This window comes from Carex rostrata, chromosome 24 (genome assembly GCF_964058835.1).
Source record: "Carex rostrata chromosome 24, lpCarRost1.2, whole genome shotgun sequence".
Taxonomy (NCBI): Eukaryota; Viridiplantae; Streptophyta; class Magnoliopsida; order Poales; family Cyperaceae; genus Carex; species Carex rostrata.
This window is the reverse complement of record NC_135941.1, coordinates 1,299,490-1,317,224: the sequence shown is the minus strand read 5'-3', so window position 1 is coordinate 1,317,224 and position 17,735 is coordinate 1,299,490. Positions and strand designations below refer to the sequence as shown.

At 34.8% G+C, this 17,735-nt stretch overlaps 2 protein-coding genes across 2 annotated transcripts; both read right to left on the bottom strand.

Moving 5' to 3' along the window:
- Positions 1–3,520: 3,520 nt before the first annotated feature.
- On the bottom strand, positions 3,521–4,921 carry LOC144576007 (uncharacterized). The gene is made up of 4 exons (XM_078326278.1): positions 4,843–4,921; positions 4,121–4,542; positions 3,709–3,764; positions 3,521–3,605 (listed from the first exon to the last, which is right to left on the bottom strand). Exons 1-4 carry the CDS (start codon positions 4,919–4,921, stop codon positions 3,521–3,523), a joined length of 642 nt encoding a protein of 213 aa, XP_078182404.1.
- Positions 4,922–11,173: 6,252 nt separating this feature from the next.
- Positions 11,174–14,678, bottom strand: LOC144575592 (uncharacterized). The gene is made up of 13 exons (XM_078325788.1): positions 14,556–14,678; positions 14,370–14,468; positions 13,483–13,539; positions 13,282–13,353; positions 13,059–13,145; positions 12,885–12,962; positions 12,673–12,777; positions 12,491–12,580; positions 12,312–12,407; positions 12,056–12,142; positions 11,778–11,968; positions 11,613–11,681; positions 11,174–11,493 (listed from the first exon to the last, which is right to left on the bottom strand). Exons 1-11 carry the CDS (start codon positions 14,649–14,651, stop codon positions 11,852–11,854), a joined length of 984 nt encoding a protein of 327 aa, XP_078181914.1. The 5' UTR covers positions 14,652–14,678; the 3' UTR covers positions 11,174–11,493; positions 11,613–11,681; positions 11,778–11,851.
- Between the last annotated feature and the right edge of the window lie 3,057 nt (positions 14,679–17,735).

The following is a 17,735-nucleotide window of genomic DNA, read 5'->3' as shown; positions in this document are numbered from 1 at the left end:
TTTATTTAAAAAAAAAATGTTTTCCACATGGCACCGGTCCAATGTTCATATAGCATATAAAATTAATAGCGGTATTTATTGTATGTGTTTATATGTCTGTGCGGTGCTAATTTGCTATAAATGCATATTTGAAAAAAAGGATCATACCAGTTTGATAGCAACCTATATCCTAATCTCGGGGACGGTTTGATGTCCGATCGGAGTCATCCGATTCCTATTAAGATTTGTGCTGACAATATCAAGATTCACTCTGATCATGTGCATATGAATCTTAACGTTGATCGGACGACTCTGTAACACCGTGAACTTTTAAAATTCAGATTTAATTAAAATAATAAGTGGTTAAATCAAATAATATATATATACGTATATACGAAATTAGTGACGTGGATGGTGAAAAATAATTATACGATTAATTGTGTTAAGAGAGAGGAGCAATTGGGGTTATATAAATCATTTAAACAATATCGAACAAGTGGAGGGTTTATTTTGCAAAAATACCACTTACAAGTGGGGGCCCCTTGTCATTCCCTCCTCTTCCCCTCCTTCCTTTCCTTTCCTGCGCCCCCACCCTTTCCTTTTCTTCTTCTTTTCCTTCGTTTCCGCCAAGAGAGAAAGAACGAGAGAGAGAGAGAGTGAGAGAGAGACACCCCGGTGACCGTTTTGCCCGAAAACCGAGATTTAAGAAGAGGAGCTCAAATCTCGCACATCCATCCGTTCCATTGGTAATTCCCGTTTCTATTTCTCTCTCATTTCTCGATTCCGTGTTTTTAGGGTTTCGGTGAAAACCCGTAGAATCGTACCAAATTGATTATTCCGTGCCTTTGTTGTTTATATAGTGTAAATTGACTGATTCCGTGTTCCAAAGTGCAACCAAATTCCAATTTACGGATTTTTCCCAAAAAAAATTGATTTGAGGGTTTAAATTGTAAAAATGCCGGAATTTAATAAATTGACCTATGTATAGATCCTAACGAGCACGGCTAGCGGGATTGACGAGCTTACCGAGTCGCGAGATCGCGGACCCTCTACGTGCCCTACATAACCAGGTGCGGGGGTTCACGGGATCTGTTTTGGGGTTTATTCGTAGAACTAAATAACGGTGCATATTATTATATTTATGTTGATTGCTTGATTTAAATAAACTGTGCATAGCATGTTGAATCTCTGATTGAAAGCATTTGTTGCCGCATTGCATTAATTGTGATATTAGTGTAATTGAATTGTATAACTGTTATGATTCTCATGTTGGTACGGTTTATCGATTGTTGATCTGTCGTTTTGAATAAGTGAGTAGAACCACAGTATGACTTGGATTGATTGTGTGAAGTGAACAGTGTATCATAGTGGAAAGTCTAGCTAGCTACTAGACTTTCATCCAGGACCCTTATGCGCATCTGGAGAATGGCCCTAGTGAACCCAGTACCGGTTGGGTAAGGGAAGTGCAGTGTAATTTTAGGTAGAACTGTGGTTCAGTGGTTCAGTGGTTCAGTGACTCAGTGAAAGTGTCAGTGATTTCTTTTTGAGAAAAGTGATATTCTGTTGCATATTCGCGGAATATGCCCGTGTTTATTTTAAGTGATGAATTGATGAGATTGTATGACTTGAAACCAGAAAATAGAACTGTTAAGCCGGAGGTGATCGATAGTTGATATCTGTACCTCATAACCAGACTTATATATATTATATCTGTGAAACCAAATCTTTCTGGAAAATTCGTTGATTGATGTTGATGAGATGTGAATTGAAATCCGTTTGAATCTATTCCCGGTACATGTGCATTTATTATTACTGGTAAATGAATAAATAGATGCCCTATTGCTAGTGTATTTAGTTCTGGTGATGGATTTCGCACAAATCCAGTAGCCCTTTAAATTCCGCACTGAGAAAACGGATGACAGGTTTTCTCACCCCCTCCCCTCGGGGAATTTTTCCCTTTGAATTGATATGTGCAGGTAAACGCGAGTGAAGTGGGACTCGGGCTCGACACGTGAGTTTAGGCCGGGCTAATAGGTTATGCCAAACCCTTTTATGTCCATTTTGAATGTGTAGTTGAACCCGTAGTCGGTTATTTTGATGTATAGGTTATTATCGAACCGTATTATGTTATAAAACCCTAACGGTATGTTTTAAATAGTTGTTATGATTTAAATGTTGAAATTGCATTTTTAATGTCATTAAAAGGTCCAGTGAATGGGGAGTAATTGTTTAAGTATACGGGGATTTGATCGGGTTTGAAAACGGGGTGAAATTCCACGAAAATGGGCAAAGGAATGAAAAACAGTACTCTTATTGCGGGCCGCAATAACCCTATTGCGGGCCGCAATGAGAGCAGACAGAGGGAAGTTCGCAGGCTGACTTCCAACCAGGTCATTGCGGGCCGCAATAACTTTATTGCGGGCCGCAATGAATGGAGGCAGAAGTGCTGTGCAGAGGCTGGGAATTTTGAAAATTGTTGCGGGCCGCAATAAATTCATTGCGGGCCGCAATGAATGGAGACAGAGGAAAATTTCAAAGGCTGGAAATTTTGGGAAGCGTTGCGGGCCGCAACAGCCCTATTGCGGGCCGCAATGGGGATTCTGAAAAATGCTGTTTTGAGTATAACTTAGCCAAATTAAATCGGATTTGAACCAAACTTGTTTTAAATCAAATCATATGATAATTTGACTAATCTGGACCGTCGGTTAAAGGATTTTCATGCAATTTGACTTCTCCAAAATAAAATTTTCCGTGCTCTATTGAGCGGTGCTTCGTAACCTCAGACAACGCTCGCAGGGGGCTGCCGCCCCCCTGCCACCCCCCGCATACTAATAGAATCAGGCCCACCCACATAAACATATATCAATATATATATATATATATATGCATGAACAAAACCGCATTTTAAAATGAAACTGCGCGACCCCCTGTCCCGGGGTGTGACAGACTCCAACCGGACATCATCCAACACCTTAGAGTACTAATTAATAATTTTGATTTATGTATTGAGCCTGACAGTTTTATGGTTGGAAAAAAAAAATCACACTTATCAAATTGGAATTCGTTATGCTAATCTAATCAGTTAATGGGATTGAGTCCCGTGCCTACCGGTGGGATTGAGGGACTAAAACATTCAATATATCATGCAATCTAGACTGTCCAATTAGCATCTTACGTGCCAGATCATATCATATCAGCGGAATGTGAGTGACCGGCCGACATCCATCAGATCCTCTGCTCTGCCCCGAAGAGATGAGAATCTCTTTATTGCTTTTGATTCAACGATGAACATGAGGCACACAAGAGTAACCAGGTAGATATGAACTCAGTGAATCAATAAATAAGCATCCTTGAAAATTATCTTGCAGTTACATTTCAGCAAACTATTGGGTCTCAATTGCTTAATGTTTGTCAAATGTTGGAATTTAAGTAACAAAATAAGCAATAGGCTTTAGTTTTGGAACATTCAAGGTACTTTTGTTGAAATCATTTCAGGGTTGACCATCAGATTGCTATTTATATGATCCCCACAAAGTGTTTGTCAATTGTAAACATAAACTACTGTCCATCTCTGGAGCTGGAGCTGGAGCTTATCATCACTGGAACACAGCAGTTGTATTTTAATTCTGTAAAAAAAAAAAAATTCTATGTTCTGAAATATTATAGTCGTAATTCTCATGTATACTTCTTTTTGTCACGCCATGGACATGGTGATATTCAGATATGTACACTCCCATCTCAGCAACAGCAACAATGTCGTTGTCCCGACAGTAGCAAAAGCAAATCTGACAGACACAGCATCTCATCATATAAACTAAACTGAACCTTTTTTAAGTTTCAAATTAAAGACCTTTATTTAGAGTTAGACGACTTCAATGCAAACAGCATATCACAATTCATAACACCAGTTCACCATTAAGTACGTGCCAATACTGATGGGCCATGGCAAACAAAGAAAATTCTTTAAAAGACTCAAAACAGACAACTTCATTTAAAGACAACAATGGTTACTAAGATAGCAAATTTTGAATTCCAAAATAAAGAGATTACTGACATCTTCAGTCTAACGAGAGTACAACTTCTTTATATCTAATAAAATATTGATCCTCATATATATCTCCCACAAAAACTGCGATTGTACCAAAAGGGAAGAACCATGCACTTTGCCTCTCTTCCATTCCTTGATTGAGACGACTCGCAATTCCGATTGCAATGATCTTGAAAGATAAGATCGCAATTCCAATGGCAACAATCTTGAAAGATAAGGTCCACCCTGCACCCTAAGCTTACATTCGAAATAATTCGGACCCAGATCAGGCAGATCAATGTAATAAAAAGAGAGAGCATGACCATTGCGAATGGCTTCCTTCACAAGCAGGAACACATCTTTACCAGGTCCAAGAAAGGAACAATAACGATCCTCTTCAAGATCCTCATCATGAAATATTATAGGCCAGGATACACCATAATCGTAGGGACCATCAAAGTTGTAGCGACCATCAAAGTCGTAGCAGTGATGGACGGTGTCCCAATGGTCTTTGATAAAATGTTCCCGCCATTCTCCTACAACATTGTGCATAAACAAATAAACAACCAAAATACTAACTTCTCGTTAGAAAATTTAAAAAATCAAGATTTGCCTATCAAGGCTTGCATACGACAAATGATTTTAGTAAGCTGTACTATACGCAGTTTAAATTTCAGTCAAGAAAAGTACAACTGTGTGGTACCAACAAAAACATGGTACCACCACCATTCCGTAATACTAATCCATGCATTTTTGTGCTTATGGTTATTGTTATCTTAGTAAATTAGTTGTACAAATACCAGGAAAAAAAAAAGTATCGACAAGCAAATGTGCACCTGAATGGGCCTTATGACTACAGCCTGGAATTGGGCATAAAAACGGGCCGAACTCACACGTATCTGTGTTCAGTTGCATTTGTGAGTATGAAACAGACTGGCGGCAACCAAAATTGGCATTAGGGCAAGGGAGATGTACTGATTCCAACACAGCCTCAAGTGCGATGTTGCGGGTCACTACAGGAGTATTGCAGAAGTGACACTTGTGTTGTACTTTAGACCAGCAGGAGGGACACGCCACATGCCCATTCATACACTGCCAAAAGAATGTGAATTTGTTTCAGTTTTTGTATTTGATAGATAAGGTAAAAACAAAAAATGCTTCAAGTTGTACCGAATTGAATTAAAAAGTAACAATATTGTCCCCAGTAGCTATCTTACATTCTTACCAGTGCATCAAAACTTAGAACCAAGAATACAAATTAGATTAATATAATCCTGATCGTAAGTACGTTAAGATAACTTACAATAGGATGGTAACAATAGTATTACCATCTAATAGAACATGCAACTCCCAAAGGAATCTCTCATAAATATCTTATAAAGGTTATTATTTTCAAATAGTTGACTGCCTTATCAGATGATAAATTTAGGATAAATTTAGGCATAATCCGCACAAAATTGGGATTAAAAAAAAAAAAAAAAAAAGTGGAGGGCACAAGGATATAAATTTCCAGAGAATAATATTGAAAAATAAACCTGATAAAGTGGAGGGCACAAGGGATTTGTGCAAATGGAGCAGTCCAGTAACTCGGTGTCGATTGTGACTGTCTCTCTTCCTCCTCCAGTCTCTTCTCAAGAAGGAGAAGAATTAGAAGTCTCTCTTCCCACCATTTCTCTTTGAGAGGGAGGATTCAAAGTCTCTTCTCCTCCAATCTCTTTATGAGGAGGAGGATTCAAAGTCTTTCCTCCATTCTGAGTCTTTCTCCGCTTCGTATTCGCCTTCGCATTGGAGACGGAGGATTCGGAGACTCTTGGAAACGGAGGATTCGGAGTCTCTCTGCCCACGATTTCATTTTGAGACAGAGCATTCGGAGTCTCTCCTCCCCCGATTTCTCTTGGAGACAGAGGATTCGGAGTCTCTCCTCCCCCAATTTTTCTCTGAGTCGGAGGATTTGAAGTCTCTCTTCCTTTGTTTTGTGTATTTATCCATTTCGTTACGGCAAGCCTAGTGGACTCATTCGCTCTCACCCTCACCATGGCAGAGCGAACTTAACGAGTCGAGTTGACAGTTCATCTGAGCTGAAAAACCAACTCATGAGCTAATTCACATCCAGTGAAAAAGAAGTGTTCAAATCCGCCAACCTAAACTATAAAGCAAATAATAAACTTATCAGACAGACAACACAAGGAAAGAAAAATCAAGTCTTTGAAAAATAATATTCCAATCTATTGCAGATAAAACTAATTATGCTCACTATATACCAAAAAACGAGCAACGCAAGAGAGAGGGACTGACAAAGAAAGAATCAGTATTTGGAAAATAAAATAAAAAACCAGAACTAACAAAGAAGTGAAGAATCAGTACAAAAAAAACAGTACCTAACCAAACCATTAAGAACAGATACTGAGTTCCAATAAAGAAATAGCAAACAAGGCAAGGAAAGACGAGAGAGGACTGAAAGACTGAATTTAACCAATCAACATCAAGGCTTATTTTAATAATAATTGAACTACCAAAAATAATGTTATTCTCTAAGATTACGACCATGATGCTGATGCACAGAGGGAGGGGTTTACCCGAAGTGAGAGCGACGGAGAAGTCCAACTGTCCAAGTGGTAGCCTGCGCAAGGGAGAAGTCGACTGACACGGATACGGACACGGACACGGAGGATGGAAGGTTAGGACCACGGAGGCGGAGGTCGGAGAAACTGACACGGATACGGACACGAGTCGCAGCGCATCGGGTAGTCTAATGGCTGCTGGGGGTTACCGGGTTAGGTTAGAGAAGTTGGAATGGGTCCGGACTCCGGACTGCGGAGATCCCAATCAAAGAAATGGAGAGAGAGAGAGAGGGGCTCAACTGGTTTTGGGCCTCACGGCCTTCTTAAGCCCACTCGCCACGGTCCATTTAAATCAATAAGAAGAAAAGCATTACGTCGGCTTCCAAACAGTCTATTCTAGGGCTGCAAACGAACCGAACCAAATCGAATTAGGCCTAGTTCGAATTCGAATTTGAAATTATTTCGAACCGAATCTAGTTCGAAATTGATATAGATTTCGAACCTAACCAGCCAATTCGAATTCGGTTCGATATAATTCGAACTAATTCGATTTGATTCGAAATTAATTCGAAATTGAGTCGGATCCAAACCATTATTTGAGTTCGGTTCCAAAAAATATTTAAATCCAAACCCATTATTTGAGTTCAAAAGTGCATGTGACTAAACCAACTGCTTTCCATCTTCTTTTATAGGCACTCCAGCGCCTACTGACTATTCTTTCATAGATGTGGGACTAAATTCCGGTTTCTAAGTATTGAGGCGCCCCACGCCGAGTATTAACTCATTTATTTCCGTTTTGGGCCTCCGTTTTGGGCTTTATGCCAATGATAGCGACTCATGCTTCATTATTTAATTAATAGACGTCATGAGCAAATCAGTTCTCTATGAGCTCGAGTTTGGTTACGAACAAGCAACACAATAATAGGGCGCTTTCAGGAGTAACACGTGTCCCTGATTAGAAATGGAGCGTACGTGAAGTTGATTTTCTGGAAACTTTGTTCTACACCAACATTGGGCGGATCTGGTCCGGACGCGAATCGAGAATCAACTAGTGTAGAGGATTTTCGGTTCCGCAGAGTTGGTCGTGGGAGCAGAACATTTCGAACCTAAATTTTTTTCGAACCGAACCAATTCGAACCTGCCATGGTTCGAATTCGAATTGAATTAATTTCGAATCGAACTGGTTTGAATTAATTTCGAACCGAACTACTTTCGAATCGAATTTTTTTTCGAACTTTTTCGAATCGAACTCGAATCGAATCACGAATCTCGAATTTTTTGTGCACCCCTAGTCTATTCGGTTGAAACTAAATTATTATAGTTAATATTTTTAAAAATCTAGCCAAATCAATATAATTAAACTTATCAACTAAATAAAAATTGAACAAAAAAACTATAATTTATTTGATTAAACTGAAATAAGAAAATTTTAATTTCAAAAATTCAAAACTTAATATACATACATAAATATATTTAATAATCATTACTATAAATATCAAGATATATCAATCGAACTGAAATGAGATAAATTAAACCAAACTAAATATAAAAAAATGATTAATTCAAGTAAATATTAAGTAAGTTTCAATTTGTTTGGTTGAACTGATTAAATAAATAAGAGATATTAAATCAAATTAAATATAAAAAGAATAAGTAAATAAAAAAATTCAACAGAACCATAGTATTTTAACCCAAAAACCAAACCAATTAATTCATAATCTGACTATCCGGATGAAAACCAAATAAATTGGATCCAATAAACACACCTAATCTTGGGTTATACTGATATGCTTTCACAAAATTAAATTAGATTTAAAATCACAGACGAAAATTTCCTTGAAGCAAAATTGGGAAAGTCATAAAGTACTGTAAAAAAATCATGAAAGTACTACAGCTCCGTTGAATAATAGTTGCACACTTTCATAATTTTTTTATAGTTTGAGAAAATAAGAAGAGAAAGTTGGATCTTTCTGCAAATTATATCCGTATTGACCTTTTAATCTGTAGCATTTTAAAAAAATATGGCATCCTACATAAAAAATATGGAAAATGTCTTTTAGAAAACCATATTCTTTTTAGCATTGTTGAACCACAACAAAAAAAAAAAATATATATATATATATATATATATATAGGACTTGGCTACGGTGCTATGGGTAGCTAAGAGGCCTCCCGTGCTACGGCTCAATATTGGACTTTTCAAAATTCTAACGGTCGATCCGAACCGTTCATCTTGTTCTCCATATTAATATGTGCTTGGAGACCAAATTTTACATTTTTTGGAAATTTTTTACTATTTTTTTAGATTTATTGAAAATCGCTGTTTTTCAGACAAATCTGGACCATAAAAAACAGCGATATTCAATAAATCTAAAAAAATAGTAAAAAATTTCCAAAAAATATAAAATTTGGTCTCCAAACACATATTAATATGGAGAACAAAATGAACGGTTCGGATCAACCGTTAGGATTTTGAAAAGTCAAATATTGAGCCGTAGCACGGGAGGCCTCTTAGCTACCCATAGCATATTAGCCAAATCCTATATATATATATATATATATATATATATATATGAGATGGGTTATGGTGCATTGCAATGCATAGGCCATGGTGTGCATTGGACCATAAATCACCGATTCAAAGTCCAAATGACCGATCCAAACCGTTCATCTTGTTCTCCATATTAATATGTGCTTGGAGACTAAATTTTATATTTTTTGGAATTTTTTTTACTATTTATTAAGCCACTTTGAAAATCGCTGATCCAACGGTGACTGTTTGGAACAGTAAAATCAGAAGCCACCGTTGGATCAGCGATTTTCAAAGTGGCTTAATAAATAGTAAAAAAATTCCAAAAAATATAAAATTTGGTCTCCAAGCACATATTAATATGGAGAACAAGATGAACGGTTTGGATCGGTTATTTGGACTTTGAATCGGTGATTTATGGTCCAATGCACACCATGGCCTATGCATTGCAATGCACCATAGCCCATCTCTCTCTCTCTCTCTCTATATATATATAGAGTTAGACTGGGGTGCTATGGATAGCATAGAGGCTTCTATGCTACGGCTCAATATTCGAGTTTTCAAAATCCAAACGGTCGATCCGAACAGTTCATCTTATTCTCCATATTAATATCTGCTTGGAGACCAAATTTTATAATTTTCTGAATTTTTTTACTATTAATTCGAATGTTTCAAATTTTCACATGTAGATGCATCACTTGTAAGGTAGGTGAGTTTTAATGGTTCAGATTCGTCATTTGAAGCTGATTTGATGGGTTTTAGACTTGAGTTCACCAAGGGACTTTTAAGTGTGAAATTGGGCAGGAATATACTACTTCAAGTTGATGTAAAGTGCTTACAAACCCAAGGGGCAAAATTGTTCATAAATATTACTTCAAATTGATATTTTTAGTTTTATTTTTGGTGATTGTAATTTGCTTAATATTTAATGAAGCAACTTTACAGATTATTCTCAAAAAAAAGAAGAAGATGAACTGGGTGTTGACATCTTTTTTATGTATCATGTTATTTGTTATGTAATGCACTGAAAGAATGAAATTGTTTATAAATTGTGTGAAGCAATATTTATGAACTGTATGAATGTTTTGAGTTTTTATGATGATGTATGTATTATAACTATTTAGTAGAAGTGATATGCATATTACATGGAACTCCAATGGTCAATCTACCAGGTAATTGCTTTGAGAATTGCTTGTCTATTATTAATGCTTCTGGGAACTTACTTGTCCAAACTAGTAATATTAAAATACCAATGTCAGAACTCAGAACTGATGTTGCATTGAACAGGCACATTTTCCATGTGAAGAGAAGGAAACACAAAGATTATGTGTAAACTCACATTCAATTCATCATTGTAACTTTACTTTTTAATGAAATATGTATTTTCTAAGTTTCTTCTATGTTCTCATCTGTAACTTCTATGTTCTGGTATACTGGTAGATTGATCAAAATATTATATGGCAAGGGTTATTTCATCTCATAGTTTACAATAGACATACAAGGGTGCTGGATGATCTCTCCAATTCAGTAAAAGCAGTTGTGAAACAGTAAAGAAATAAGCATTAGGATTTAAATATTGTTTGCAGAATATGAAATAAGTCGTTAGCCAGAATATCAACTAAGCTCATACTGAAGTAAACTGGGTGTAATAATTGCTGAGTAAAACTAGAGTGTTCTTAAGTTCATCAAGCTTCTTGGTTAACTCAATTCTACAACCCATCAAATAGGTTTCAAATGACAAATCTGAATCGTTGAAATCCGCATACCTTATGAGTAGTGCATCTACATGTGAAAAATTTAAACATTCAAATTAATTTAGTATAAAATCAAGCGATCAAAATTAGAAAGTTCATAAATTAATTTTAATACATTCATTTTTTGAATCTTTTTTGGCCAATTGAATCTATGCAAAATTAATTTTTAAATTAAAATTTTTTACGTGCAAACACATCACTTGTAAGATAGGCAGGTTTTAACGGTTCGGATTCATTATTTGAAACCGATTCGATGGGTTTTAGATTTGAGTTCACCAAGGGGCTTGATGAACTTAAAAACACCGTAGTTTTACTCATAATTGCTAACATGTTGCAAACATTGTAAATTAGTATTCGATTTTTGAACATGTATACTTTATGGATCTAATCCTTGTATTAGTTGACACGAGCATGAATCTGAAAATTTGCTTATAAACAGACTTCTTAGAAATCATGCTCATGTCTTCTATAATTAACACAGCAGTGCACACTCAACAAGAAAATTTGATTACATTCATACGCAGTTTACTCCCGCAAAGCATCAAATTACATCAAGCATCAAAATACTAAAAATATCATCAACTGGCACGCCTTAATTGTGATCTACCTAGCTTCTCCATACATCGACATCCTTTAATACGCCTGAGAAATAAATTAATTAGTCAACAGAGTAACTTGAAACCACGCTCTACAATAAATTAGTTAAGCTGGAATGGTGTTGGGCTCAGGGGAGGAAATATAATGAAAAGATAAGCACATACAAATTTATAATTTACACTGGAAACATGATCATATATTGGATGCTCATGAGCAAATCTTGTCCCAAAGACCTGTTTGACATGAGGAACAAATTAAAGGATGCACTTTAACTTTAGTATCATAATAAGACCAAACAAAACCCAAACACATGTGAAAGCACAGCCTACCAAAGGTAACTGTCTTCCTTCACAAAGATACGGCCAAAATGGCTTACTCCCACCCTCCTGTCATCACATATCTATTAGAAGCATATATATATAAAAATATATATATAGAGAGAGAGATTGGCTAATATCAAAACATTTTGATATAAAAAATATATAGCATGTACCTCCAATTTAATAATCTTCATGTGCAGCTGCAAATAAGGTTAATATATATTAGATATCTAAATTCAAGAAGAAGAGGCAAGCACATGAAAACAAATGACAAACAAGATACTTACAAGAGTTGCTTCTATCACAAAATGATCTGCAATACCTACAAACCAATTCTTTTTCATCTCATCAATTATACCCTGGAAATGCTCCTCCTGCAATTTATTATATCTTTAGTAACTACAACATGCATGTTGGTTTTCCATACTCTTCACATCCATTCAGATGAAAGCGAAATGCTACATCAATGGTGGTTGTTTTTTTTTTTTTTTATTTGAATGTATAAAGAAGTGAAATTAATAGTATCAGGAAAGAAACAAGTACTGTGGCACTGTCGAATGCTTCGTCCAACTTGAAGTTGAAGATGCTCGGGTAGTTATTGCAAAATTTATTCAGCTTATCGTCAAGTTCATGAGTTTCCTTTGAATCATAATCAGTCAGTCTTCAAAGCATTACGAATAAGAAGCATAAAGAGATCAAGAGAGATCAAGAGAGAGATATACTCCATTGTTGTGCTTCTCCACTAGTAATTTGAAGTGTGTTGTGTAGCATTGTGTATCCATCTCATACCACTGATGAGCTTCAATACTTGCCTACACCACAAAGTTTAATTTTTGAACAATCAGGCTACTAAACAAAAATATGTACGTACAAATTAATTAATTGATATCTATTTCTATGCCACCTTCAAAGAGAGCTCAACAAGTTCATTCTTCAACTGCTTAAATTTTTCTGGAACAACATCAACATCATTAATCAACTTCTCGATACATCCACCAGACTGCAATAACTACAAATAATACCATAGACACACATCATTATTCTCTGCACAACAGTCACTATATACATATATTTGATGAGGATTATGATGAATTGACAATTAAGAACAATAACTACCTTGATTTTCTGATTAAAAAGAAGATGCGTGTCAAACTCCTCCTGCAACTCAATTTGTTTGCAACAGTGCTCGTAATACTGCAATGCACATTACATTTCGCATTATAACTAGAATCACAAAGAACTGTACCTAAAAAACCAGATACTATTGAAAATAATGGCACAGGTTAGTACCTCATCCCTAAGACCTTCAGCCCGAGATATTTCTTGGTAGTACCTCGCGTGCTTTTTATAAAATTGAAGAGCACTTTGCCTGCATGACTGTTGGGACCAAAAGGTAACTTGAGAGTATGTATGTCTGTAGGTACATGTATGTACGTATGTACATATATATATGTATGTATCTACGTGTGTGTGTGCAAATAGACAGAAATTTATGCAAGGAGAGAAAATTAACCTCCTTGAGAAAATCACGTATTTCTAACTTTCTGTCCTCATCAACAAGTTTAAAGAACTCACTTTTACAACTCTGCATTCGACAAAGTACTGGCTTAGTATGACTTGATTAGGATGGTCCAATTAAAATTTGCATTTTATTGCAATTTATATAACCGAAGTATATCTCTTTCAACATTTCCTATATTAAAAATGGATGTACCTTGCGTATCAATTGATGAAATAGCATCTCTCTGCGTCTTAGAAGATATTTAAATATCTGTTTTTTAGACAGGTAAGTCAATTATTAAAAATTAAAACAAATTTATATATGGAATCTGTATCGAAGAAGAGCTGCTGATATTAATACCAAAGTTTTTGTTACTCACAGAACTATCTCTGAAATTTTATTTATTTAGTGACTGATTTGTCCCACAAAAGTTAAGTGCTTTCTCCTAATATTGCATTCCTTTTCAAGCTAAAACCTTTTCTTACAGTAAGAATGTTTTCAATTTCCTTATAAAGCAAAAATTGTATCGAATCAATTTCCTTATAGTACAAGTATCTTTTATATTATTCTTAGTCTGAATAGCAAATAAAATAATATTTGGATTGTCAATATAAGAAAAATCACTTTTATATTTGAGTCATTCTCTTTGCTATCGTATAATTAAAATCATTTGCTTCTAGTTTATTTTGAATTTGCTCAGTTACAAATAAAGTGATATTTAACAAACTATGATATTAAAGTAATAAAAATGTTTAAATTAAAAGTAGAAGAAAAAGAATACTGACAAAAACAAGCTTTAATCATTAATATATATTCCAAATATATTTTATAGAAAGTACAATTTAATTATCTAATTTACAATTTAAAAAAAATAATCTCTACCAAGAAATCTTTCTCATTTTTTTTTTTTTGAAATGAAGAAATTTTTCGCATTTTAATTTGATATAATATTGAATAAACAAAATCTACACATTAATGAAGAGAGGTGGTGTTATTTGAGAAACAACTATATATATAAGCAGTAGGGGTATATCGTCCATCAACGAAAAAATTTGATTAATGTTGTGTGAATATTAGCTCCCTGAAGAAGAGGTACAAACCTCGACTACTTTATGAAAGCTGCCATCCTTACTGACGTAGGAGAAAGGTTTGTCATTAAGGTCAATCTTTTTCCTAATTTGTTCTTCGCTATCACAGCGCTGCATAAATAAAGGGGGTTAAAATCCTCTTTAAGGACGGAGCATCAGAAATAATTTTTTTTATTGAAAATGCTATATAGTTCCTACCGTGACATAAGGAATATGTTCATAAAGACGTTTCACTGCTTCGAATGTCTGATGCTCTTTTTTAAGGTGTATATCTAACAATACTAGTGCCTGCATACAAATCAAACAACACCTAATTAATTATAGAAAGGGATGGTGTGGGGATGGAAGAGAGAGAGAGAGAGAGAGAGAGAGAGAGAGACCACTATGCTAAGGTCATGGGGTTCACGAAGTGGATTTCCGATCAATTCAGGGAATTTTGCTACGATCCCGTGAACATAACTTTCTACATCTTCTATTGTATTAATATTCTCAATATTCTCAGGCTGTGTTAAAAATTAAGATTGTTACAATTAAGAAAAAAGTATGATCCAATTAAGGTGAAAAAAAGTTAAAACTAAAAGGAATTATCATATTGACCTGGATCTGAATGAGGGGGTTTTTATAAAAACGTTCCTGAAGCTGGAATTTATAATGGAGGTGCTTCTTCATAAATTCCTGCATTAGAAAAGCACAAAATTAATGTACATGAGAATGGATTTTATAAAGATAACTTAGCTGGTGATGCTTTTAAGCATGCTTTATATATTGGCAACGTTTTGTTTTGTGAAATAAATAAATAAAGAAAGAGAGAAAGATAAGACATGGTATTCTTTATCCTCATCATCTAACTCCATTGCAGAGCTACGTTCATCACCATCAGATTTGCTACTAGAGGAGGTACTATAAGCAGCGAAGAAATCATCCTCCTCCAGTTTCGCCTTCTTATAATTAGGTTCAAAATTTTCCTGCATCGATAATCAGCAAGACACAGACTCAGACTCACTCTTGGATTAATTCGACAAAGAAAATATATAGAAGATACAATCAAATTTACATTAGACTCCTCTTTTTCCTTTCGCTTTTGCGGCAATGAAGATGCTTCCTCTTTCTCCACGGAACCGAAATCCGTTACATACATAGATACATGCTCCGGCGATTCTGATTTCATGGCGAGAGAAGCGATCAAATTACCGAACAGATTTACAGCCTATATATTCTGACGAAATGTTCCAGCAATTCGCATTTATTTATTTCACATAGTAGAAAAATGAAAGAAAGAAGACAAACATTTATTATTTTTTTATTTCTGTGAGAGGATCAGAGAGGTACGAATTAGGAGATATTTTTCTACGGTTTCACGATATACCTTTCTTCTAAGAGAACGCAACCAAGAAAACACCGGTTTCTAAAAAATTTCAACTAATCGCCTTCTTGCCTCTCGACTCTCGAGTCTTTTCTAGGGTTTTTGGTACAAAATGAAGCAAATTAAAGAAAACATGACCATGATGATGACGATTAATGTCAAAATAAAGGCAAAATATTGCTTTCTTGTGTGCAAAGCATTGTTTGTATGGAAAAAAAAAATTCTAAAAATAACCTTTCTGCCTTTCTGCTGTTTGGTGTGTTTGTCATTATACAAAGCGAGCACTACTTAACTGAGTGAGAAGGAATGAATAAATCTGAACCGTTAAAAAATGAAATTTATCTTGATTACCACGTTTCTGAAACCCTAGATTTTTTTTTTCCATACCAACAATGCTTTGCACACAAGAAAGCAATATTTTGTTTTGTCTTTATTTTGATATTAATTGTCATCATCATTGCCACGTTGTTCCTTTCTGGGAAACGCTATTTTCAGGGCTTACTTTCAAATATTCAGGGCACAATTCAATTTTTTTACTGTTATACCACATTTGCCCCTAATTAATATTTTTTTTTTCTGATTTTCTTATATATTCTAAACTTAATTAATTATTTCCAAAGAAAACTATCTACTAAGATCGAAGGAATAGCTATCAAGCTGGTAGGCCCATTTATTTTATGGAAACAAGTAAATTGCGTTTTTCAAATTTGATTTTCTATGGCTGACATTCATATAGTATTAACTATAATATATGGTGAAAACTAATATAGTAGTATTAAATAATTCAGAAATCTTCATAACAAACAAATCATTTACAAATATGTTAATTTTCGATATGGTATTACGATTTATTTAAGAATGGTATATTAATATTATCTTTGCAAAAGAATGAAATATTAGAAAAATATATTACTAGTTTTAATATCAAAGGTGTTATAAAATAGAGATAAACAAGCATAAATAAAAATAAACAAGAAGGAGAGAATGTAAATAATGGTTATCTCTTATTCATATATTTCTCATATATGTACAATACAAGATTACAAGGACTCTATTTATTTGTCACAAATTGTGAATAAAAAATAATCTAAATTAATTACAAGAATAAATGAGAAAATTAATTCCAATAGTAGTAGGGTAGTGGAGAATGAATGTTAGGAGTTATGGACATTCACATTAATATTTTATTCATAACATTCTTCTTTGAATGTCCATTACATAAGAATATATCTTATTAAAACCTTACTAAGAAAAAACCCTATGTGAGCGTTTGGTTCGCTCTATCGAAGGCTGATTCCCTGGCATCTCAATGTCATTTTAGTTATTACCACGTTTGGTTAAAACAGTAAGGGAATAGACACAGGAATCACCGATTTCCTTGCAATCCTAATGCCGTAGTTCATGGCTATATCGCTAGCCACGCGAGACGTGGATTTTTTCTATTACCATTGCACAGTAATCAATTCCATTCCCGATAGGCGCCAAATCTTTTTCATTTTTATCTTTTTTGGCCGAAAGAGAATCTCCGATCAGAATACACCTCCGCCAATCCTTATTGCAAGGTTTCTCCGCACTTCTCTCTTTCGTTTTAGCTATTTACTTCATGGTAGAATCTTTATGTGAGCCCACTGATCAAAATAAACCTCCGCCAATCATCTATTAAAGTAATCGGACAGCATAATCGTGACAATTTTGTACCTTCGATAAAGTCTACCTACTGATTCGATCAAGTGGTCAATTTGGGGTTTCTTTATTATTTTAGTTTTGATCAACACCAAACTTATGTTTGATTGATAAATGAAACCCTACGGGCACAAGAAAAAAAAACACCAAACCTCTAATTAAAGATCTGTTAGCATCTGCATTTAGAATAGATTTATTATTTTTATTTTAATAAATTAACTACAATAAACCAATCAATCTCAACTTGTGTTGATGATCATCTAGCCTTCTTAGAATAGAAATAAATTTCTGTCTGTTTTTTATCATCTCAACTTGTGTTGATGATCAACTTG